Source organism: Gopherus flavomarginatus, chromosome 19, assembly GCF_025201925.1.
Source record: "Gopherus flavomarginatus isolate rGopFla2 chromosome 19, rGopFla2.mat.asm, whole genome shotgun sequence".
NCBI lineage: Eukaryota > Metazoa > Chordata > Testudines > Testudinidae > Gopherus > Gopherus flavomarginatus.
The window spans coordinates 23,759,999-23,784,782 of record NC_066635.1 but is presented as its reverse complement, the minus strand read 5'-3'; the positions used below and the strand labels follow the sequence as shown (position 1 = coordinate 23,784,782).

Below are 24,784 nucleotides of genomic sequence, written 5' to 3'. Positions count from 1 at the left end.
TCTCTTGTGCAGAGGAAAAGTCAAAACTCAACAGAAACAACTGGGCACAAAAGGAAAAAATTCACAGCCGTCCCTTCATTCAGCTCATTCATGTTGCTTCCTAATACCTCCCAGTCATGTAGCAGGATTTACTGACTGACTTATATTTGAAGACACTGGTGGGTAGGTTTGCCAGCAAGATAAAAAGGCAGAAAAGTGAAAAGCCTTTATGTGGACTCTGACTTATTCTAATGACGGATGCAGCTACAGCTGTTCTAAAACCATCATGGAGAACAAGGTTTATTGGCTTCCCAGTGTAGGGCCATAACTAAAACTAACAAGGAAACTAGCCAGAGTGCCAGCATATTACAAATGCCCCATTGAGAAATATAGAAAGTTGCATCATTTAAAAATCTGCAATTCTTTGAAACAGTTTTACTGTGCCCAAGTTACACACTTCTATTCACAGCTGCTCCCCAAAGCCCTCCAGGGAAAGGACACCTGGAACAAAGTGTTTGAAGCCAATACATTATACAAAGAACAAACAAGTCAACAACTGCAGCTAGTCAAAATCCCTGCCTGTCTTAACTCTTATCATCCCACTATAGACCTTCTGTGCCAAGGAACAGTTTGCTGGTTTATTTCTGTGGGGAAAAAGGGAAACGGAGACTGCGTATCTTTAAGACATAGTTAGGAAATATTGCAACCTCTTCCTCCCCCCCACCCCAATAATGCCAGAATCTCTCCAACAGGAAGTAGGAGAGGAGATGATTCAGCAGCACAAGCGTTACATAGAGCTATTAAACAGCGTACCTAAGCTATTCAACCCCACTATGCAGATCCACGTGTTCAACACAGATAACGTTGGCATGTAGGAGCTAGGTTTGGGCTCTCCTTAAACTGTCAGCTTCATGATGTTTATAGTGAATCCAGAATTCCCACAAACCAAGTGTCCGAATGTTGAGCGCATCCCACATTTTGGATAAAGCAACACACAGTACCTATCTCCTCCAAAGAATTACCAGAGCTCCAACACATCTTTACTAGAACAGTTTCAGGAACCTGGTATTCTATGGGCCTGATCAGACTGTAAGTGGCCATTTTTGTATCAAACATGCTATCTGGTAAAGTCTGTAAGATTTAAATCCAAACACCACATTTTGCAACGTTTTATTTGACAGGATTTTAAGGACAGCCACTGTAGATGTTGGGTACTTTCCTCTGTAGGAAGTTGCATATTCACCCCCTTACTATTTTTGGGAAAATTAAAAAGCTCAATCTTGACAAGTGTAAGGTAATCTGCATTGGAAGGAATAAATTTAAACTATTTATCCACATTGCTGGCTCTAAATCAATACCTCTTAGTAAGGAGACTTGAGCATCACTAGGGACAGCTCAATGAAAACTTCTGCTCAACGACAATGGCAATCAAGAGAGTCGTATAAGGGAGACTAAAAATATTACACCGATTACCCTCTCCCCTGGAGTCCTGCATTCAATTGGGTCACACAGTTGCAAGGTACAGCAGAAAAAAAAGGATTCAGAGATGGACAATAAAGAGATTGGAAGCCTGGAATCGCTTCCATGTGAACAGAAAGAAGAGTGTGGGACCATTTCGTTCAGAGGGGGAACGTAAGGATTTAGGAGGAAGTTTCACTATGCACACATGGTTCCATAACTGTTTACTATGAGGTTTCTTGCACATTCCTGTGAAATATCCAACATCTGCCACTGTCACAGAGCAAAAAAACTACACCACCTGCTGGTCTGATCTGATACTGTAATTCATGTGCACATGAAAGCAAGGGACTAGTAGTGCTGGCTAAATACTGGCATAACATCTCAATCCTTCCACTCCCAGGAGCAACTGTTAATATCAAATTGTCTGATAAATATTTGATGTGGACAGGCATTCACTGGAGTATGGTCCCAAAATCATCTCATTTGTGAAGATATGAATGCAAGGTTTTCACTGACAGAAGGGGTGAACTGTAACACCTGGCTTCCCCGCAATGCTCATCCTGAGTTATTAGCAGAGTTTGGATTAGCACAGTCCTTCCAAAGATTTCAACTCTCAGCCTATACAGATGGTCAGACACTCTGTGATAAAGTCTGGAGAAAGCACCCAGGGGACAGGCACTCCTCAGGAATGCCTTTATTGCAGAAATAAACTTACAGGGTTACTTCAGGAAACTTCCAACTCAGGTACTTCCATTCTGGCTATGTAAAATTCACTCTGCTGTTTCAGTGACATGGAGTGTTCTTCTCCACTTGTCTCGAAGTGTTGTTACGTGCAGCCTGCTCTGATAATACTAAACACTAGAGTGCTATATGATCTGAAATCCTTTGGGATGAAAAGCAACACACAGATATAATGTAATATCATATACAATATTGCACATCCATACAGGCACATCAGGCCTACAGAATCACACGCAAATAAATGCACTGCTTCATAAGATTCCCAGTGTTTGTGATGAACTTAGAACTCCATACAGCACAACGAGGTGCTCTTTCCTCTACAGAGGTTAACAGCCAAGTCACTTTTAGACTTACTGAAAAGTAAGAAAAAAGATAACGCCCATCAATACTGCACAGACTGGGAGGAGGGGGAGGGGGGGAACCCACCTTAAAAATTGCCAAACTCCAAATTGACAGGACAGTATCCAATCTACAAATTCACAACACAATATTTCTTCACGCAACACAGTCAATTTGTGGAATTCGTTGCCAGGAAATGTTGTAAAGGCCAAAAATATAACTGGGTTCAAAAAAGAATTAGCTAAGTTAATGGAGTATAGGTTCATCAACAGCTATTAGCCAAGATGGCCAGGGATGCAACCCTATGCTGTGGGTGTCCCCTAAAGCACTGACTGCTAGAAGCTGGGACTGGTGACGGGGAGGGATCGCTCAAATTGCCCTGTTCTGTTCGTTCCCACAGAAGCATCTAGCACTGGCCGCTGTTGGAAGACAGGTACTGAGCTAGGTAGACCATTGTACTGCCCACTATCGCCATTCCTATGAGAGGTCTTTCTGGTTGATGGCTTATGTTGTGAGGCATGAGACTATGTACATCCTAGCCAATGTAACTGTGGATACTTTGGTTACCCATATACATGTCAAGGACATTTGGGAAAACTACAAAGCACATGATCTCTTACTGAAGTGAGTTCCACAGGTTAACTGTATTACATAAAAAAATTTTTTACCAGTTAAATTTGTTTGCTTTTAAGAATGTTCCCTCACTCTTAATCAAGGAGAGAAAGTAAACAGCTGTGCCTCTTTAGCTCTCTCTAAAACACTCAAGCTATGTTCCCTTACCTCATCTCTAGAAGAGATTATTAATTTACATTTAAAATTATTTAGTATAACTTTCAATCTCTCCGCACACAGAAGCCTTTCCATCTCTCTAATATTTTGTTGCTCATCTCTGGGCCTCTATATCTGCTTAACATTTCTCAGATAGAATGATCAAGTGAATACATCTTCAAAGTGAGAACATCTTAATTTGCTTGAGGATTTTTAGTCTTAGAAATACCAGAAATGTCAAGTCTGGACTTCTGTTTTGCTAACAAGACAGAAGTGTATATTGAGTGTTTTGAGCCCTTACAAAGAAGTGAACATGTTGAATTTTAATGGAGAGCTTTTCTCCAAAGTATTGGGATTGGAAAAGGTTCAGAAAAGGGCAACAAAAATGATTAGGGGTATGGAACGGCTACCATATGAGGAGAGATTAATAAGACTGGGACTTTTCAGCTTGGAAAAGATGACTATGGGGGAGGGGATATGATAGAGGTCTATAAAATCATGACTGGTGTGGAGAAAGTAAATAAGGAAGTGTTATTTAGTCCTTCTCATAAGGAAAGAACTAGGGGACACCAAATGAAATTAACAGGCAGCAGATTTAAAATAAATAAAAGGAAGTATTTCTTCACAGAACAGAGTCAACCTGTGGAACTCTTTGCCATAGGATGTTGAGAAGGTCAAGACTATAAGAGGGTTCAAAAGAGAACTAGATAAGTTCATGGAGGATAGGTCCATCAATGGCTATTAGCCAGGATGGGCAGGGATGGTGTCCCTAGCCTCTGTCTGCCAGAAGCTGGGAATGGGTGACGGGGAAATGGATCACTTGATTACCTGTTCTGTTCATTCCCTCTGGGGCACCAGGCATTGGCCACTGTTGAAAAACAGGATACTGGGCTAGATGGACCTTTGGTCTGACTCAGTATGGCCATTCTTTTGTTCTTTCAGACCTTCAGCTGGCCACAGAAATTTTCCAGGTAGAAGTACTAGTTTAAAAAAACCAAGCAGATTTAAAAAAGCAAAACTGAAAATCCACCCAGCAGTTTTCAGATTTAAAAAAAACAAAAACAAAAAAGAACAAAAAGACAGAAACATAGGCACAATCTCCACCCCCACTATCCTTCACATGCTGCTCCTGCTACTATTCCTGGTGGAAGGAGATCCTAGGGGTAGTTAACACAGTATCTCTCCCCGCTCTCCCCCAAAAAACCCACCACAGCAGAAAGTCATAGCTTGGATAGGCACATTTTATAATGATTAGGGTCACTTGCTCAGGGAAGGTTTTTTTGGCCTGTTGTGTCCTCAGGCCACTGATAAATTCAAACCCCCCAGAGCGCAATCTCTAGCTCGGTCTAGTTTATTTCAAAAAAAGTGACTCATTCACAGCAGACATCAGTGGAAAAGGCTCAAGTCAGGTTCAGTCACTAGATTTCCTCCCAGCTTGCTGTTACAATATTTGCCTTTTATACTCTGGAGATGATACACTGGACACCTCTCAGGAAATGCAGTTTGTAAAAAGTATGCTAAGGGTGGGAAAAACCCACCATACACAGCAAAGACACAAACCTGCATGGCTACAACTGCATTCAAGTGTGCTGACAAGATTATGATCCATGGTGACACGCAAGGTATTTCTCTCTTTAAGTGGTGTTTATTTCTACAGCCCCTCGGCATCACACAGCCGTCTACAAGGGAAGTTGGGCAAAAGCCATGGTGAGAACTAATCATTGGGGAAGAACACAAGCAGCTCTTTGATAGGTTGACTGTGCCAAGTACTCCACAGTCATAGTTCAGTCACATACAGTTTAACCAACAACTCACTGTGGCAAGACACATGCTTACACTTTTATTCTGGGCCCTGATCAACATGTAAAGCTTAGATATGTGACTCAGGGCTGTGAAAACTTCACATCCCCAAGACGTAGTTAAGCCAGCCTAAGCCCTGGTGTTGATACTGCTATGCTGATGGAAGAATTCTTCTGTCACACTAGTTACTGCCTCTCAAGGGTGTAGATTTACCACAGCGATGGAAAAATCCCGCCCATAGCTGCCGTGTCTACACTACAGTGGTAGTGCTCGTCAGTGTAAACATAGGCCGGATCAAGAATTTCATCCCCAGAACAAAGCCACGTTATATTCTGAACTACTTTACTGTTTTCACACGCCTAAACTTGCTTTCTGGATGGTCTTTTAAACTGCTAGATCTTGCACAGATTTCTGTTGTATAAAGCCTCTGACTGCCAGATGCTGGGACTGGGCAACAGGGGATGGATCATTTGATAATTGCCCTGTTCTGCTCATTTCTTTTGATGCATCTGGCATTGGCCACTGTCAGAAGGATCCTAGGCTAGATGGACCATTGGTCTGACCCAGTATGGTTGTTCTTATGATCCCTTGCTACCACAAGGTTTCCCTCACATTCTAATGCACTGAAGACTCTGTTTCAAACTTTCCTTCCTGCTCTGGAAATTACTGCCTATTTTCTTCACAGTAGGCTTCTGCTAGTCATTATTGACTTAATGATTAAGGAACAGGTTTCCTAGAACACCGGAAGAGTCAAGAAAGCATCACAAACTGACTCAGCCTAGAAACAAAGGAACTCCAAGATGCATGTGTGCTTATGGGGTGTCTTGAAGCGCAGCAACATCAATGCTGCTGCCTTTCTTACGTCCGTACCTATGCTGAATGTGTCTTACAACTGAAGGCTGGCAATACGCTTTTCTTGTAATTTACACACGCTTGGCACCCCGCAAATGAAGTGTAGGGCATAACACACAGATAGGAACATAAGAACGGCCATACTGGCTCAGACCAATGGTCCATCTAGCCCAGTTTCCTTGTCTTCTGCCAGTGGCCAATGCTAGATGCTTAAAGGAAATGAATAGAACAGAGCAATGAAATGATCCATCCTGTTGTTCATTCCCAGCATCTGGCAGTCAGGGGCTTATGGACACCCACAGAATGTGGTGGTCTCCTTGTCCATTTTGGCTAATAGCCATTGATGGACCTAGCCACCACGAACTTATCAAATTTTTTTGAATCCAGTTATATCTTCTTGCAAAAGAGTAGATCAAAAGTTTCAATGGAGTTTTAAGTTATATTTCACCAGCCTTCTATCAGGCAGAGTGACAACAGACAAGAATCTCAGAGGGAATAGTTCAAAAGGAGTTCTGCTCTAGTCACCACAGCCAGTTTCTGAATTACAACTCACTTACAGAGGCCTGAGGCACATACTGGTGTAACAGGCTCAGTCACATCCCTGTTAGGTTCCCCAAACTGAGATGCTCCCCAGTACACACTGTAACAGTGATAGCACCATGAATATTTTGTTACAAGCATCTAGCATTAAAACTTCTGGTCATCTCACCTCTAAAGAAAGAGAACGCTGTTTTCCCTACTTTCTCCCTCACTAATCAGTACCAAACAGAGGAACACACACACACACCCCTTTATTTTATAACTAAGGCCCTGTATAAAAGATGGGGTTTATTTTTTAAAAAATCATGAGTGTAAATGGCAAAGTATTGGATTTCACACAGTTTGCATTCAATTAATCTTACAACTTCATTTAGTCAATTTATAGGCCAGCATGAATTTTACAAGTGTTAGGAAAATTAACTCTGTCCTTGATTTGTTTTTGGTTTTGGTTTTTTGGTTTTGTTTTGTTTTGTTTGTTTGTTTGTTTGTTTTGGGGGGGGGTATTAGAGACTTCATTGTAGACTTTTCCATTTTTTTTTAAAAAAAATAAAAGATCATAGTTTGGGGGCATTTTCATGATTTCTGTGGCCTCCATTAATTTGTATAGGGCCTTAACCAGTTGTCCTCCCTCCTTTTTGTGGGGGCATGGGGGGGGGAGGAGGAGAGGAGAGGAAGAGAGTGGGATGTAAAACAAGCCATAGAAATAGTTGCGAGTGGTGACTGTACACTGTAGACTTTTTTTCCAGTAGTGTTGGGCCTAGGTATGCAGTCTAGCCGACAGAACACGAGGTAACAAAAATTAAGGTCAAAGAATTTTTACAAGTAATATTTAAGATCTGCATAGCAGTCATTAACCAATGAACAGTACCCATCAGAAATCAAATCCAATTAAAATCTCCTTGCTAAAGCAAGTGCCCCTAGGTACTAGAAATCCTTTGGGAGGACGTTTCCACATCCAGAAACACTCCCATGAGCCACACCTACCGATGAGATAACATGCTGGAAGACAGCAGCTAGAAAGTAAAACCATAATGGGCGACTACTGAGCAGAACAATGGACTCAAACTAAGTCACAGAGTTACTTAAAGAACACTTCACTAAACCGAACAGTTCAGCAAGATGCAGCATCTTTAAAACACGGATTTCACCACAGCAGTAAAAATTGATGAGCACAATTTTCAAAATGTTTAAGACTTAAAGTTCAACAGAAAAGCATATTTTTCCCTAGGCAGGGTAAACAAGCCTTTTTTAGTTTTTAATCAGTGATTTTATCCTCTACCTTTCAAACAATTTTACTTGTAATTTCAATACCTTTTCTATTAAGTTTAGTCTATTTGACACAGAGGAGGGTGAAGGAATCATGTTTAAGTTCAGCTATTATAGCCCATCTTTTCATTTTGATAAAGTCCCACTGATAACTGGGAAACCCGATTACTGTGGTCCAATTCTGAGAGTAGCAGCAATCAATGGTTTAGTCATCAGGCACACTTCACTGTGTACATGTTAAATCAACCACAAGAAGAAGATTTTACAAGAGCACGCACCCACATACTGAAGAGAATGATACCTTAAGGGTCCTGACCTACACCTTAAAAGAAATTCAGTTTATTAAGTTGTGACAAACCAAACTCCAGAAAATTCGAAGTTCTGCGCACATTATTATTCCCACAGTTGAACTTTTATGGCTCTGCATTTCAGAGCCTTAGTGTAAACTAAAAAAGCAAAACAGAAGTTGAACAAGAGAGCTTAACAGAGCTGCTATGGCTGATCATGTTACTGTGTCTAACGGCACACAAAGAATGACTTTTTTAAATTAACTAAGACCAATGCAATTGCTTCTTTCATCAACTTTAATATCTCAGATTCCACATTGCTTCTGAAACCACCTAAATACCAAATGCAATTAAAGCATAAGAATTTGGCAAGCAGTGAATTCATTTAAAATATTTAGTTATTAACATAAAGATAAACAGGTGTTAATAGCACGAGTTGTTTTCTTACATAACTTTAAAATATTATGGTCTTTAACAGTTATGAGTTCAAAAAGAAGCTTAAATTAAGTCCAAGTCTCTGTATTCCAGGCTTACTTCAAGGACCTTTTAAAGGATGGATTTTGCCAGTATACTGTTCACATAAAAGGAGGATCTAGTTTTGATATTATTTAAGTTTGAATGCTAAGTTCATTTAAGCCTACAAAGAGCCAATGTGCAAGCCTTTTTAAAGTTATTAGTAATTTCAGTATGAAGTTACACTTCAACACTACGTAAATGAATGAATTTAAACTTAGTGAATTGGACAATTACCTAGCTGAGAGCTAGTTATCTTATGGCAGGATGTCCAGAGCACCTATTTTTGTAGCCATTAAAAGACCACATCACTGAAATTAAGGAAGCAGCTCAGAATCTAGATGCCTCAAAGATTTTTTTCAGTCAAAAGAAGGGGAGGAATCGGACATAAAAGTGAGAAGCCAAAATTAACTCCTAAAATGATTAACTAAACTGAATGCTAGCTTGCAATAGGCCAAGATAATTCTAAGCCTGAATAAGGTACAGAAAGTTATTCATGTTGTAGCAGTTGAACAAAGATTTCACATGGAGAATGGAAAATTGTCAACTGATGTGACTCAGAAAATAAAATATGCAAAACTAGGCTAGTTTAGCTTCATCTGTCTCTCTTAGCAAGCTCTGTTACTCCAATTCTTCAATAACAGCATGCCTGAGGACTGTCAAATCAGAAAGGGGAAACAGAGCCAAACACTCCCAATGTAAACATGGGGAGGCAAGCGTTGCAAAAATGTTTGATGGAACTAGCAAGACAGTGCTCAATGCAGTGCTCTTACCCCGTGACAGCCACAAAAATTCATCTGGTTCAGAACAAGAGTCAACTATTAAGGGAAATCTTGTGAGATGGCACAAGAGATTCACAATTTTGGTATGTCAGTTTTGTCACCTAAAGAGCCATATTCACTTCAAAAGGAAGTTGGTTAATTTCAGACAATTTAAGTTGCTTCAGTATACTAACACCCTTGTACTCAGGAGCCAGACAACCAGGCAATTGTAAATGAGAATTTAACGGAATGCTATGGTTCAGTAATTTGAGAGCACCTTTCACACTAGGAAAAATTAACAACACTGCTTTAAAAAGTCAGTTTGCTGGCTTTGTTTTGTAATTTCTATTGCCATTTTTACTAGTTATCTATTTTAAACATGCGTTTTTCCTCTCAATCACTTTCTGCTTAATCCTTCAGAAAAGCCATATGGAATTTTTGTGGACTGATATCAAGCACAGGATTATCAGTTTACTGAGGGCAGGAGAGAGGAGACAAAGAAAAAACTATAATAGCTACACACATCTAAAACAAGGGGGTAAGAGAAAAGTACAGAAAGTTACTAAACAAGAAAACTGCCTTTGGATCATTTTTTAATAGTTTATCCCAGCTCAAAAGCCCCCTTGGAATCAAATTGTGAGATAAAATTCAAGACACTACTGCATTATTTCTAGAACTGTTCAATAACTTGCACTCATAGTAATCACATTAGTGAGTGACAATTTAATACGCAAGCTTCATAACCAAAAAAACAGAGTTTTAAATCTAAAAACCAATAAAACTTCCTTGGAAAAAGCTGATAAGTGGAAAAAACATTCTATGCAAAATTTAAATCTGAAGAAAACCAACATGTTTGAATATAGCAGACGCAGCATCATAGGTAATCTAGCGAAAAGGGCACTACAAAATTTTCTGTAACTATTACCCCATCCAAATTATTTGCACCAACGCTGATGAAATCTGATGTAAGCAAAGAATACACAGATTTTATTTGATTTTTCCCCAAACTATAATCTTTCTTGGACAAGATTACAAGAGTGGTCAAATTCATAACAGATGAATCAGAAATCTGGTTCCATCCATATGAAGTCATTCTGGGACTGACAACCCACTCGTAACTACAAAGAAGTTGGCAAAACTGCTCTTTTTGGCAGGTAAATATACCGTAATTAGACCTGGAAATAGTCAAAGCTTTCATCTTTTTTCAGCTGGCTTCCAAATGCATTGAAATACTGTAGAAGTCAAGATATGCTCAAGAACAAAACAAAGGACTTTATGAAGATCTGGTCTTCTCCTAGGTACTCCCGTGAACACCCAGACACTAAACCAAACCAAAAATGGAACCACAATACCTGCCTGGATTATATTTCAAGACTTGCTTTCTGGAACATATCTTCGAAGTCCACACAATAGCTTACAGAATGAATTTCAATAAACATGGGTAAGAACTCACCCCCAGACTAACATGGACTATGGAAGCAGAGAACCACATGGCATAATTTTTGTTTCCTTTTTAAGTTAAAACATACAAATTGTTGCTTTGGAGAGATACACGTATTTACCTAATCAAGGTACAATAATGTAGCAAGCAGTTACATATATTGTATATGGGGGAGGCAGTGTCACCTAGTGGATAGCGCACTGGACTGGGATTAGGGAGACAGGTTCAATTCCTGGCTATGCTACTTCTCTGGTGGGCAAGTCATTTCCATGCCTTATCCTTTACAGCTGGTACTGACCTCCTTGGTGAAGTGCTTCAGGGTGTACTGTTGAAGCGCTCTAAATAAAAACTAGGTATTGTCGTATTGTCTTCCTCATTGCCACAAAAAATTTAGAACAGTGAAAACAGTATTGAAGGAAATGCCTGCAAGATGCCTCAAACAGCAGAATTCAGAAGCTGGCCACAGATTGGTATATTTAAATTTATATTCACTGTATAAATGTACTTAAAAAGCAAGCATTATTGAAACACTGCAGAATAACAGGGAAATGCATGTACTGCATTCATGCCCAATGAAACGGAAGCTGACTTTATGCAAGATGTACGAGGTAAAGACAAAACCCAAGTGTCCCTTTGAGGCAACATGTCTCATTTGCATGCTTTTACAGAGTGGTATGCAAGGCTTTGGAAGTGAGAACAGGAAAACAGAAAGCAGCCCATCCTTTACTTCTGATGAAGAAAAAGCCTGTTAAAGCAAATTTAAGCCAAAAACGATTTGAATACAGTGGCTGCATAAATTGTGGGGTTAACCTTACAAACCCCTTACCCTGCAGAGAAGTCTCACTGAAGTCAACACGACTACTTAAGTGAGAAAGGACTTGCAGGATAGGGCCCTGTATTCGTATCATGAAAATAGCAGCTAATGAGTTGGGTGTAATTTAGTTCTGTCAATTGTAGGAAAAAGGTCACTTCACAAAAGTCTCTAAATTGAATAGTTACCTTGGTTTCCCCATGCAGATTAAAAAAACAGAAACTTTTGCCAAATTAAATCATGAAGTATATGCACAGCTAACATCTCCATGACCATGAAGTAGAAATTGACTTATGATTGAGAAACCAGGTTTTAAGTGAGAAACTGCATGTGGACCATTTCCCTTCCCAAAATTCTCAAGGTTTCTAGCAACTATCATGGTTCAACAAATGAGACTCAAAACTGTATGGAAGCTTAACATTTTAGGCACTTCATTTGACTTTACCAGGTTCAGTTTATATCAACATCCTAACGTACAATATTAAGTTGTTTGTGTTGAACTACTGAGCCCTACAGAGGGTTCCCATGGTGCAGGCATGAAGGACAGCTATCTGAAGGAGAGCTTCGGTGTAAGCACCCAAGTTTGTCTTTCACCAAGTGAAGCTGGCCCAATAAAAGATTACCTCACCTACCTTGTCTAATTACTAAACAGATTAAACCAAAAAAACAATGTTCTCCAGCAGATTGTAAGTGCTCTATATAACAAAACTACCAGGGGAACTTCTTCCAGGTAGAAATGATGGTATAATGAATTACAAAAATGGAGCTTCCCGTCTTGGGTAGGCAGGTCTATAGAATGGTAACAGGACACACGCTACAGAATTCTGACCAGACGGTTAATTTCCCGGGTATCAGTAATCACTGTAATAAGTGCCCTAAGACCTGCAATTAGCATATAAAAAAAGTACAACCATTCAGCTGAAGTCACAAGAAGATAACTGTAGCTGAGTCAAACTAATATCCGAGGCATGAAAGACAATGAGGAATGTGGTTACAAATCTCTCTCCAAGGAAGAATACCGATTTGCTAGAAGCTGATTGCTCTGACTTGCCCTGCTCCCTCCCCCATTCCATTATTCACTTTGGCTGTCTGATTTTCACAGGAGCCTGAACTGCGGAATAGATGTATGCAAATTCGCTTTCGATGCACCTGGGCTCCTTACACAGAAGCAAAAATAACTTTTCAGGGCAGAAACTGAAGTTCAGACATCTCCTGGCTTTGCTAGTTTGCTTTTTGTTACTAGCTTGGGAGGCTTCCAGGAAATGCAGGGAAGGTCGGGTCCCCCCCTCACAGCAGCCACTATGCTCTAAAGCACACATTTCCAAACCACCACCGAGGATTAGCAACGAAAGCACAAGACTACAGGCAAGCTGTCCCTGAATTCGCATGGGTCACTCCTACAAGATGGAACAGGCAGGTCTAAAGGACAGGAAGAAGGAAAAGGGAATAAGGAGGGGTCAATTTTCAAGTTCATAGCTCTGGATCAACGCTGGGAAGATACTTCTATATTCAAAATCCTACAGTAACGGCGCCAGGGCTTGGGAGTGCTATATGCAGCCAAAATGGCGCTGAGAATAAAAATATAATTTAAAGGAAGGTCGCCATATTGTAAACAGTGAGGCAGGGAAAGACACAGAGACAGCAACCTCCATTATTCCCAGCAGCAGCACCGCGGAGGCGCTCAGCAACGTCAGGCCCGTCCAAGAGACGCAAAGGCGACTTCCCACCCATGGCAGCCCCGAAGGGATCCCCAAGCCGGGCAGCCCCGAGGATGGAGCGGGAAGATGAGAAACGTCAGGGCTGAGGCCCCGGGTGCCCGCAATAAAGGCCATGCGAGCCGCAGGCGAGCCCCCGCCGCTCAACGCTTCACACAAAAAGAGCGGAGCCTGCCGCGCGGCCCCAGGGCAAGGGGCTTTTCACGCGGCTGCTCCGGGTGAGCCGGGCTGGCGGACAGCCCCGGGGTACCGCTGGCGCGCACTCGGCGCCGAGCGAACGGGCAGGACTCACCAGCACTGGAGGTGGAAAGCGGCCGGGCAGTGATCGCAGCACAGCAGATCCCCGCCCTCCTTGCAGCTATCGCAGCTATCATGGTTCGTGGCCCGGCCGCTCCGCCGAGCCTCCTTCTCGGGCCTCCGGCCCCTCTTCTCGCCGTCCTCGCTCTTCGGGGGCGCCAGCAGGGCCTGGATTTGCTGCACACACAAACAGAGGGGCCGTGAGGGGCCGGGCCGGGCCCTGCCGGCCCGGGGAGGCGGCCCGCACCCACCCCTCCGCGCTGCCTCGCACGGGCAGCGGGGGCTCCCGTCAGCCCGGCCCCAGCTGCCCGCCATTCGCGCGGCCCGGCGGCTGCTCACCTCCATCAGCCCCCCGGAGGTGTCCAGGTCGTACACGATCGTCTTGGTCTCCATCTTGCCCCACATTCATCCAGCCCGGGCGCGGCGGGGGGCCCGGCCCCGGGGGCCCCGGCCCCTCGGCGGGGGCCGCGGCGGCTCCTCGCGCGCTGCGGGCGGGCGGGCCCAAGGCGGCTGCCCCGGCCAGGCGGGGCCTCAGGCCAGTCCCGGCGGGGGCGGCTCGGTGCGGGCGGGGGCCCCTCGCCGGGGCAGGAGGCGGCGGCGCTCGGCCTATCCCACGGGCCGCTGCTGCTTCCCCGTCCCCCTCCTGCCGGGCCCGGGGGAGGCTGCAGGGGGCCCCGCGCCCAGTGCCATGCCGGGGAAGGGACGGGCGGGGGTCGGGCCGGGCCTGCGCAGGGGCTCCGGCCTCGGCTGGGCTCCGCTCCCTCCGCCTCAGACACACAGGAGGCGCCGCTGGCTGCTTAGGGCCCCGCCACCGCGCACCCCGCGCAGGCGCAGCCCGCCCGGGCCCGGACACCCCCGCCGCGCAGGCGCAGCCCGCCCGGGCCAGTACACCCGCGCGCAGGCGCAGCCCGCCCGGGTCGGGCTCCGGAACCTCGGCACCCCGCGCGCAGGCGCAGCCGAGCTTGGCCCCAGACACTACCACGCAGGCGCATCCCAGGTGGCACAAGCGCCCTCATCCGCTTAGACGCCATTCCCGCGCAGGCGCACACCAAACCCCCACCAGCCCAGTCCTGACGCCGACTCAGTGTGACAGCCCCGGCCAGGAACCGTTCCCCGCCCCCTCTCTGTCCCCGCGCAAGCGCAGTTCAGACTACTCACGCGTTGCATCGGATGCGTGAATCCTCCCTTTGTGGGCAAGCTGGGAGCAGCTGCAATGCGTCGGGCTTGCCGACAGGCGGCGCGCTCCGCAGGGGGCGGGATGGGGCGCTGTGCTCGGCGCTGTACAAAGAAGGGCCCACCCAGCTCCCAAGGCGGAGCCACAGGTGAAGCACAAAGCTGTGCTCCTGCCTCCCTGCTGTCTCATGGCCCTGGCATGTGTCCACTTTGCACCTGTCCTTTCTCTTGTGGGGGTGCCTGGTCCCATCTTTCACCCTGTGGGGCCTGTGCCTGCAAACGGCAGCCTGGGCAGCTGGCAGCAGTGCCCTGGGGCCAGCGTGCCCTTGCCTTTGCCAGCTTGGCAGCACTGGGAGCATTGTGCAAGTAGGGATCGCTCCCGTCTGTATTCACTGCCCCTCGCGCTCGTCAGGCACTGGCCTGGGGTACCCCAACGCTGACTAGTGTAGATGGGCTGGTGTCCAAGGGGAGGGGGTTCAAGGTGGAATAGAAACATTCCAGGGGAGGGTCTGAAATGGTCTTTTTATCCCAGAACTGCGTCAGTGTGGGTAGCAGGGTTGTGTCATGAGCACCCTTGCCCTGTGCGTGAGAACCCGTCTGTAGCGGGGAGGGCAGGTGAGTTGCCGTCCCCGGTCAGTCCTTGGCCTCTTGGAGCCTGCCATCAAGAGTGCTAATTGTGTGTTGGGAGGGGATGCTGAACGGAACTGAGAGCCCCAGGCCACCTGATAACGACTGGCATTACATCTAGTCACTCTGGACCTGGGCTGGATTTGGATGGCTGCACTAGCTCTAAAAGGCCCAGTCTTCAGCCCCTCTGCAAGGTGCAGCTCTTAGGAGGCTGCTCGCCCTTCCCGGGGACTGACACCAGCTGCAGCGGCCAGTACCCAAAGGGTTAGCCAAGAACGAGCTGCTTCTGGGGGCGCGCCTCCACGTGACGTGTGGGAGCATAATGCCATTTCTGGCAGGCTCACGTCCTGGCAGTGACATCAGCCATGGCACCGCTATGTACCCCTGGGCTAGGCCAGCCACAGGCAGCTTGGCTACAGCCCGGCCATTTGCCTTATTCCTTTTTAACGTGGGTTCAGACTTCCTCCTTCCCACCAACAGACAGCTGTGGCTAAAGCATGGCTGAGCTGCGCGGCCCAGGGTGCGTGTGTAATCCCTCTGCCTTGGCTTTGTCCTGGTTTCATTGTTCGCCTACCCGCAGCCACATGCGGTGAGCTCAGTGCGCCTGGCATGGAATGTCACCTCCAGGGGAGCCACTGGGGAAATGGGTCCCTGGCCTTGCTGCCTACTTTCCTCCACTGTCGGCTCTGGTGACTTTCTGTGGCAGTCCTGGGCCAGCGAGGGAGGCCTCTGCCTGCTGCTCTGAGCCCGGCCTGGCTCCCAGTCCTTGCGTGCCTGCAGGAGGAAGTGGCTTCTGCTGACTATGAGTAGCAGCAGCAGTAGCTTCAGGTTGTGTTGCTTGCAGCCGCCACGCAATTGTAGCTACGCCCCACACCAAATGTTGAGGACTTGCTGCCTTTTTGGAGCCAAGTGCCGCTAGCAGCATTTGTGCAATGTGATTTCTGTGCTAAGCGCTATGGATGTCACTGCTCTGAAGGTTCCCCAGATTAAAATGCTTATGGGCCAAAAAGCCCTTAGAATGCTGTGCTTCGTGGCCTCCGAATTCCCTCGTGCTGTCACTTGGACTGAGTGCTGGGGCATCAGGGTTACCAAGCTACCGTCACACTCCAGCAGGCAGACTAGACAGTGCAATATTGTCTCACAAGCCCATTTAATTTCCCAGCATGCCAAGCACCAGGAGCCATAGGTATAAGCAGAATCTTGCTCCTTTCCACTGGCCTCCTCCTTCCTGCTGCGGCATGCAGGGCTGTCACCGCTGGGGCTTCCTCTGTGGTGGGTTCATCACCTTTCTGCCTATGCCAGAAGAAATGCAACCCGTGGAGCTGTCATGAGCAGGAAGTGTGGCTGTGGGTGGCCGACAGCCCAGCTGTGCGTCCGTGCAACAGGTTTCCTGGTACATGCTTGTGTCTGGGCCTGCTGCGGGGTGTGATTTCCCCATCTCCCTGTGTGCTGCTGGCCTGGGCTGCACCAATACCAACCGCATCCCACTCTGAGCACCTGGTGGCTCCAGCTAGGGCTGGGGGTCTGGCTGAGGTGTGTGCAAGGGCTGCCCTTCCCCAGTGTCTGTGGTTAACACTGGGCCAATGAAGGCTCCACCCCTCCCCAGGTTATTGTTCAAACTCATACAGCCTGGCTGCTGCGATGGTGCCAAGGAGGATCCAGGAATGTTTGCACCTGCTTTTCTCCCTGAGCTTGTAGTTTCAGTTCTCCAGGCACGAGAAATCAAATGAAGCAGCTCTCCCACCTCAGGCAAAGCTCTGGGGACCGAGAGGACAATCCGAGGGTCTGGGCTCTTGATGCTCCCCAGTAACCCACTGGCAGGCAGCAGTGAGGCAATTCACCGACCTGTGTGTGGAGGCCGCAGGGAATCAATGCCCATGGGCCACTCAGCTGTCTCTGACACTGATGGGCACCAGCAGGAGTGGCACCCTTGCCAAGGCCAGGCAGGGTAGGCGCTCAGCGAGCAGCCGCTCAAGCAGCAAGACAGCTCAGGAGCCAGGTGGACCCTGTAGAAATCTCAGGCGAGTCCTGTGGGAGACTCTGGGCCAAGTGCAGGGGGGGTGGAGGATGAAGGTGGGCAAGTCACAGCCTGGTAGGACATGGGGGTGCAGCAGTGTTACCTACCTGGCAGCTGGATGGGGGCAGCGGTGTAGTGGGGCAAGTGGCCAAGAGGAGGGTGTGCGCTCAAACAGACCCCCCCCCCCCCCGCCCGCACATCAGCTTGGCTTCTCCTGGCAGCTTCGGCTCAGCTTCCCACTGGCTCAGTGAGAACCCAGTAAGCACCCCCCACCCCCTGGCCATCCCAGCTGGGCTCGTCCAGGTACTGAGCGGGCCCTGCCCAATTCAGGGGCCTGGCCATAGCTAGCTGTCTTTGGCCTTTCTCCTGCAACCCAGCATATGATACAAGCCCCAGCCCATAGAACTGCCCCTCTAGACTCCATGAAGTCTCTGTCTCACTTGCCTTTTTGGAAAAAAACCTCTGCTTGGGGGAGGGTGTTTGGGGGTGGTTTAATTTGGGGGACGAAGGGGGGCTGCAAGGGGCCTTATGTCGGAAGGGCTTTTTGACGAGGAATGCTCTGCAGCGTTTCCTGCAGACAGGCTTGGATTCACCTGATCCCCTCTGGAAGATTGTCCGTCCCCACGTCCCCAGCGCTCACGCACTGCCCCTGGCCTTTGGGATCTGCATGCTCCCAGAGGGCTGCTGGCTCGTGTTCATAGCCTGGAATCTGGCTCTGGGTGGATGGAGCTCAGGCTTGAGCCACTCACATTTTTGAAAATGAGGACCTAGGGCAGCTTCCCCTGGCATTGGCAGCTGACTAGGCGTCAGTGAAGAGATGGAGCACGGGCCTGACCCACTCACGGCGGCCCTGACCATCAGCAGAAGCAGGCAGCTGCGCTCCCAGCTGAGTCCAGTGCATGTTCTACAGGGACACAAGGGGCTGAGGTCCCAGGGGGCTGCCCTTCTCCTGTGTCCTCCCATCTCCTTCCCCCCAGAGCTCGGCTCTGCACCATCATGCTCCATCCAGGACAGTGCCCAATTTCCCCAGCCGGGGGTGGTTGGTGTGTTGGGACTCTGAGTAGTCTGAAGCAGGGAGTGAGGTTTAGCCATGGCCCCAGGCGGTTTCAGTGGGGTGGTCCTCAACACACACAGGTGGTTCTTTTGGCTGCCAGAGGAATGGGGGAGCGCTGACAGGTGAGGAGAGCACAGGGAATTCGGGCCGCCTGCCGCTCTCGTTCCAGGGGAGGAAGGAGTGAAGAGGTTCTTGTGCTCAGGGGTTGCAGGCCCCAGGAGCACGGCACCACCACGCAGAGCAGATTCTTCTAAAACACCAGTTTATTAAGGAAACAACTGAAAGAAAAGCCTGGCTCTTCTCCCCAAAACGGACCGGGGGGTGGAAAGCTGGGACTGTACATGACATTTCACACGTGAAAAGCTTCCTGCCCAGGCTGGGGCTTGCCAGGCTCAGGGGCTCCAGATGGGTTGGGGGGCAGCAGCACTAAGCCCCCCTTTCCTCACTGCCCTGCATGGAGACCGTGCGGGGCTCCCCATCCCTCCAGCACCGATGCCCCTTGCTGGTGGGACGCCCCATCCTGTCCGTCTCCACAGCCCAGCCTGCTGCTTCTCACTCCCTTCTCACAGAGAAGGGAGTGAGAAGCATAGCATGCCCCGTGGCTGGGCTGGCAGGCAAAGTCCCTGGCTGGGAGCCGCTTGGGCTGGCATCTCTCTCGAAGTCCCATCAGGGCTCTCTGGAAAGCAGCTGCTGCAGGCAAACACTCCTTCCTGTCCTGGTGCCACGCTAGGCTCTCTGCAGCAGCGGGACAGCCATTCAGAAGGGTCCGTGAGGCAGAGGGGAGTGGGCTAGACACCCGGGGGGTCAGGAAGATTTTGGCTGAAGGCTGAAGCTGGCTGCGGCTTGTGGCCACCACCTCAAGGAGAATGGCATCTTGAGCGCAGGGCCTAGCAGTAATGGAAGCTGGACCCTGGGCAGGTGCACCTGGGTGGGAGAAAATGTCTCCCTGCCCCAGCCTCCTGCAGGGGCTGGGCCTGGATCCGCGGTTTGCACTGCCACGCTGCTGCACCAGCGCCTGCCCCAGCCCATGCACACAACTCACCAAGCGTCTCTTTGGGCCACGTAACCGAGCCAGTGTCCACACCCCCAACTGCCTCCTGCCGGGCGTTTGGCTGGAAAAACGCTGGCAGTGGATGGCGGAGCCCTGGGCTGGGTGTGTGCACAGCCAGAGCCTAGCAAACTGGCAGGGGCGTGAGCTAGCTCTAGGGAGCTCGATACTTGCCTGCCTTCACTGCTTCCCAGGCCCCAGGCAGCCCTGCCCAGAGCTAGGCAGTGGGCGAGTGACCAGACAACCTGTGGGGCTGGAGTTCACCATCCTGGGGGCTTAGTGGCAGATTGGGGGTTCCCTCAGGCTGTCTCACATGGGCTAACCAAGGTGCCCCAAAGCCTGCAGGGCAGGATTCACGCCCAGGCAGGATGGCTGCCCATGGAGCTGTGTGACCTTCCCTCATCTGTGACTGTCCCCAGCCTCTCTAGGTTGGGGCAGGCGCTGGGGTGCGCAGGTGAAGCAGTGTGACCTGCCGGGGGCTGGCACACCAGTGCCAAGTGTGGAGCCCAGCCACGTGCAGGTGCCACTTCAGGGGGGGCTGTTGGCAGGAGGGTTTACACGCTGCCCACCACTGGCAACCTGGGGGAAGCTTGGACTTAGCTTGGGCCCATTCTCCTCCAGGAGGGGAGACGCTTCATCAGTGCCCCACACCTACTGGGCAGCTGGGGGCTCCCCTCAATGAGACCTGAGCTGCAGCCTGGGGTCGCTGCTGCCCCCTCTGCAGGCCCTGAGCCCTGGTGTTGCATTGTAGTCCTGCAGCTCCCAGAGTGCAAGACCCGTCTCTCTCTGTGCCAAGCCAAGAGACCGTGCCCTGTGCTTGCCCACACAAACCTGCCTGGGCTGGTCAGCATTAGCTGCTTTATGCCCTCCCCAGACCACAGGGCAGCTAGGCCAGAGCATGTTAGAGCTGTCCCTGCCCCAGGGGCCGGGTCCATGGCCCAGGCCCATGTTACCACTACTTCGTCTCTGACCTGCATGGCAGGAACACTGCAGCCGCTGTGCCCAGGGGACGGCCAGCACCTCCTCACGGCCTGTGCTGGGAGCCATCTCTGTCCAGGCTGGGCCCTAGCCAGGGCCACTGGAATCTGCCTGCTTGGCTCAGGATCTCCCCTTTAAACTGGGGGAGGTCTTGCTCCCTGGGCTGGGGATGCCCACTCTAAGCCATGTACAGTTCCCCCACGAACCCTACCGCAATGGCAGCTTGCTGCACCCTGCGGCGAAGACGCAGCCTTGCTGCTGCTCACGCAAAGGGAGTGCGGGGGAGTCTGGACCCTGCTCTACGAGCTTTCTCCTAGATCCCCAGGCCACTAGGGTCCCTTGTGACCACCCAGTCTGAGCTCCTATAGCACAGGCCTGAGACTGCCCCGGTAATCCCTTGGGCAGAGCTGTTAGGAAAACAGCCCAACCTGATTTTAAAATGGTCAGTGACGGAGAATCCACCCCAGCTCTGGGTGAGTTGCTCCAATGGGTAATTCCTCTCACTGATAACAATTACTTGTGCCAGTCTGAACTGCTCAGCTTCCACTTCCAGCTGCTGGCTGGGTCAGGCTCTAGATGGAAGAGCCAGCGCATGGTCACGTTTGCTCTTCCTGTAGATCCCTGTAGGCTGGGCTCAGGTCACCCAGAACCTTCTCTTTGCTAAGCTAGAGTCTTGGGGTCTCTCACTAGGAGGTTCTAACCCCTCCCTCCTTCTCGGGGCTCTTCTCTTCCCTCCCCAATTTAGCACCATCCTTGACTTGCGGACCCCAGAACTGGACCCAGGATCCCAGCAGTGGTTGCACCAGTGCCACATCCAGAAGTAAAAGCTTTTCTCAGTCACTGCTTGGCATGACAAGTCCCCCAGCCTGTAACAGGGCCTGCAGTCTCTGCTCCGCTACATTGACATTGAGCCATATTCAAACACAGTTTACCAAGCGATCCATATTGCTGTTAGCAGTGACCTGGCCTCTTCACGGGGTACCGCACCCCCAGGCGTGTGTCATCTGCAAACTTAATCGGTGATGATTTGGTGTTTTCCACTGACGATGTTAAATAGCACAGGGCCACGAACTGCCCCTCACCCCTACCCCGGACACACACCTGTTTGATGACGATTCCCCACCTACAATGACATTCGCAGACCTATTACTACCAGCTTTTAATCCATGGAATTTGGGGCAGGTTGATTTTACAGAATTCTAATGTTAATGTGGTTTTTGCACTGGCCCTGGAGGCTGGCAGCAGGGGCAGGGCTGTGTTACTGGCGGGTGACTTAGGTGTCTCACACAGCGAGACAGTGCTTGATATTCAGGGCTCCGTGTACCCAGGGGCACAGTGCCATGCCAGCATTCCTCTAGCCTACGACCACGAGCTACCGAAATACCCTGCATTCTGCTACCCCTGCTACAAACACAGAGGGAGGGTGGGGAGCTGCAAACACTCATTGCAGTACAACATCTCTGAGTAGTTCCAGGGCTGGGTGTTTTGCTCCCATGCGCCAGGCTCAGAGCCTCCTTCTCCTGCACCATCCAGTATGTGCCAGAGGACGGCAAACTTGCATTTGGCTTCAGCAGCTCATCTCCCCGGCTCCCCAGACCCAGGCTGCTGCACTGTTATCCTGGCTGGCAGGCAGGGTTCGGCTCTGGCTCCAGGAAGCGGTCTGGGGAGCAGGTGCTGGAATCCAGTCAATCCCCGTCTGAGGAGCAGGAGACAGTGACTGCAAAACGTCCAATTCCACGGCATGCACGCTGACACTGGGCTGTCCTGGGCCACGGCGGAGTCCACGGCTGCAGATTGGCAGAGCCCATGGGGCAGCGGACAGCTCTGCACGCAGCTGGCTCAGGCTGGCTGCACACTCAGGCAGGCGATGCTGCGGCCCTGACACTTGGGTCAGATTTTCCACAAGCATGAGGGCGAGAACCCTCCTGGCTGAGAGCGAAGCTGAGGCCCTGGAGCCAACTCGAGAGTGGGCTCCTCACACCTGGAGTACATGGGGCCCAGTTCAGACCCCATGAGCTACAGCTCAGTGCCTGGGACACAAGGGGCTGAACAGACTCGTGGGAATAAAGCATCTCCTTGGCCCCTTTCCCTTCTCTGGGCTGGGCCAGGCTGGCGATGGGAGGGAGGCTGCAGAGCCCAGCCCCCCCAGGCGCAGTGCTATCCCGGCCACTGTGGGCAGGAGCAGGAGGTCATGTGGCTGGCTCTGGCCTGGCCTGGCAGGTCCTGGGCACGGCTCCATGCAGCATGACAGAGAGTCCAGAGCCCATCATACCCACATGGAGCCCAGAGCCTCCCCATTTCTCTGTGCACGGACCCTACTGGGCTGGTGGCTGGGGCGGGGCGGGGCAGCACCGGCAGGAAGGGGCCACGCCAGGGAGGGGAGCTGGGCCGCTGCCTCCTCCTGGAAAGCGCTTGGGCAGAGTCTCTTGGGGACATTTACGGTCCCTTCCTGCAAGACGCCGGCGGGGTGTCCAGGGGGGCCGAGGACAGTGCTGCTGGGGCGGCCCCTCCTCCCGGCTCAGCTCAGCTCGGCCTAGATGGAAACCTCATATTCCCTCGTGTCCTGGAAAGGAAACAGACTGCAGGGGGTTCGACACTTGCCAGCACTGCCGGGGTGTGCTCGTTCCCCCCACCCCCTCATGCGTTCCCTTCCTCCCCCCGCTTCCTGGGGGGCAGTGATCCCCCTCTCCCTCCATCTTTCCATCCCACCTTGGGGCTCCTCCTGGGATTGATTGGCTGTTGCTGCCCCTCTCCTGCTCCACGCACATACTGGGGGGTTGGGGGCAGTCCCCAGTGAGGGGCATGGGGCTGCTCGTTTGCACAGGGCCGAGCCAGCCCCCAGCTTCTGGCAGTGCCCCAAGCACCTGGGTTTACTCCCAGGCTGCCGACCCCGTGCGGCCCCAGGGCTGGTGGGGCCCGACTGAGCGGGGCTCAGTACTTACTCCTGTCTCGTAGGCGGTGTTGTCAAAGGCTGATTCCACAGTGATGTGATCGTAGGGGTGAGAACCAGACAGGGGCAGTTGCAGGGACGGTTTCCCCTGGAGCCTGCAGGGGACAGAGACGAGCAGACAGTGACCCAGGCTGGCAGAGCACTGAGGGGCTGGCACTGACCGATGGGGCTGGGCAGGGCGCAGACAGGAGAGTATGGGGCCCAGGCAGGGGCAGATGGGGTCCGGGGCAGATGAGAGCATGGGGCCCAGGCTGGGGGACAGGGGCAGACAGAGCTGGGGACTGGGCAGGGGGGCAGACAGGGCTGGGCAGGGGCAGACAAGATAACATGGGGCCCAGGCACGCGCAGATGGGGCCCAGGCTGGGGGACAGGGGCAGACAGAGCTGAGGACTGGGCAGGGTGGGCAGACAGGGCTGGGCAGGGGCAGACGGGGCCAGGCAAGAGACAAATGGGGCTGGGCAGGAGGGCAGAGGGGCCAGAGACAGACGGTGATGGGGGCAGATGAGGGGGGGCAGAGGGGCCAGGGCAGATGGGGCCTGAGGCAGACGGGGCTGGCAGGAGGCGGACAGGGTAGGATGCAGGGCAGACTGGGCCAGGCAAGAGACAGATGGGGCTGGGCAGGAGGGCAGAGGGGCCAGGCACAGACAGGGACGGGGGCAGACGAGGCTGGGCAGGGGGACAGAGGGGCCAGGGGCAGATGGGGCTGGCAGGAGGCAGACGAGGCTGGGCAGGGGACAGACTCCCCCTTCCCCCCATGACACTCACTTGGAGAAGTAGAGGTAAATGCCTCCAATGAGCAGCGCCACGACCAGCACTGGCAGGAAGATGGCAATGGCGATGTTGGGGCCCTCCTGCGGGTTCCCCGAGGGTGAGACCTTTGCGACTGCGGGAGAGATGGGGAAAGGGAGGGGGGAGGGGTACAGAGACGGGGCAACGGGCAGGGGAAGAAGAGAATTTACCAAACTCTTTGGGTAGCTCAGTGGGGATGAGGGGAGGAGGGATCCTGCACCCCTCTTCTCAGGGCACTGGGGTTCCACACCCCCTATGCACTTCAGTGACAGGTGCCCTGCACGGACATGGGACCCAGCCTGCTGTGCCTACTCCCTGCTCACAGGGGAAACAGTGCCTCCTGCTGGCCGGCCACATCCTGGCTCTGCGCTCGCTGCCCGGCCCAGATCCCCAGATAGCCCACCCCCACGGGCACCCCCACGGACACCCGCATCCCACCCACACCCCCATGGGCACCCATCCCCACCCGTACCCCAACCTGCACCCCCACAGGCACCCACCCTCACCCGCACCCCCATCTGCACCCACTCCCACCCTCATGGGCACCCCGTGGGCACCCATCCTCACCCCCACTGGC

General features: G+C 50.9%; 2 protein-coding genes across 5 annotated transcripts in view; both read right to left on the bottom strand.

The window, feature by feature from the left end:
• PHF12 (PHD finger protein 12) overlaps window positions 1-14,026 on the bottom strand; it is a 43,233-nt gene extending 29,207 nt beyond the window's left edge. For both annotated transcript variants that reach the window (XM_050929258.1, XM_050929259.1), the window contains exons 1-2: window positions 13,911-14,026; window positions 13,567-13,748 (exon numbers count right to left, since the gene is read on the bottom strand). In XM_050929258.1, the coding sequence (XP_050785215.1) occupies window positions 13,567-13,748; window positions 13,911-13,976 (248 nt within the window). In that variant the 5' untranslated portion in view covers window positions 13,977-14,026. The remainder of the gene's footprint in view (window positions 1-13,566; window positions 13,749-13,910) is intronic.
• Window positions 14,027-21,612: 7,586 nt separating this feature from the next.
• SEZ6 (seizure related 6 homolog) overlaps window positions 21,613-24,784 on the bottom strand; it is a 61,451-nt gene continuing 58,279 nt past the window's right edge. For 2 of the 3 annotated variants that reach the window (XM_050929255.1, XM_050929257.1), the window contains exons 15-17: window positions 24,184-24,301; window positions 23,411-23,513; window positions 21,613-23,047 (exon numbers count right to left, since the gene is read on the bottom strand). In XM_050929255.1, the coding sequence (XP_050785212.1) occupies window positions 23,015-23,047; window positions 23,411-23,513; window positions 24,184-24,301 (254 nt within the window). In that variant the 3' untranslated portion in view covers window positions 21,613-23,014. The remainder of the gene's footprint in view (window positions 23,048-23,410; window positions 23,514-24,183; window positions 24,302-24,784) is intronic. The other variant, XM_050929256.1, reaches the window with a different exon arrangement.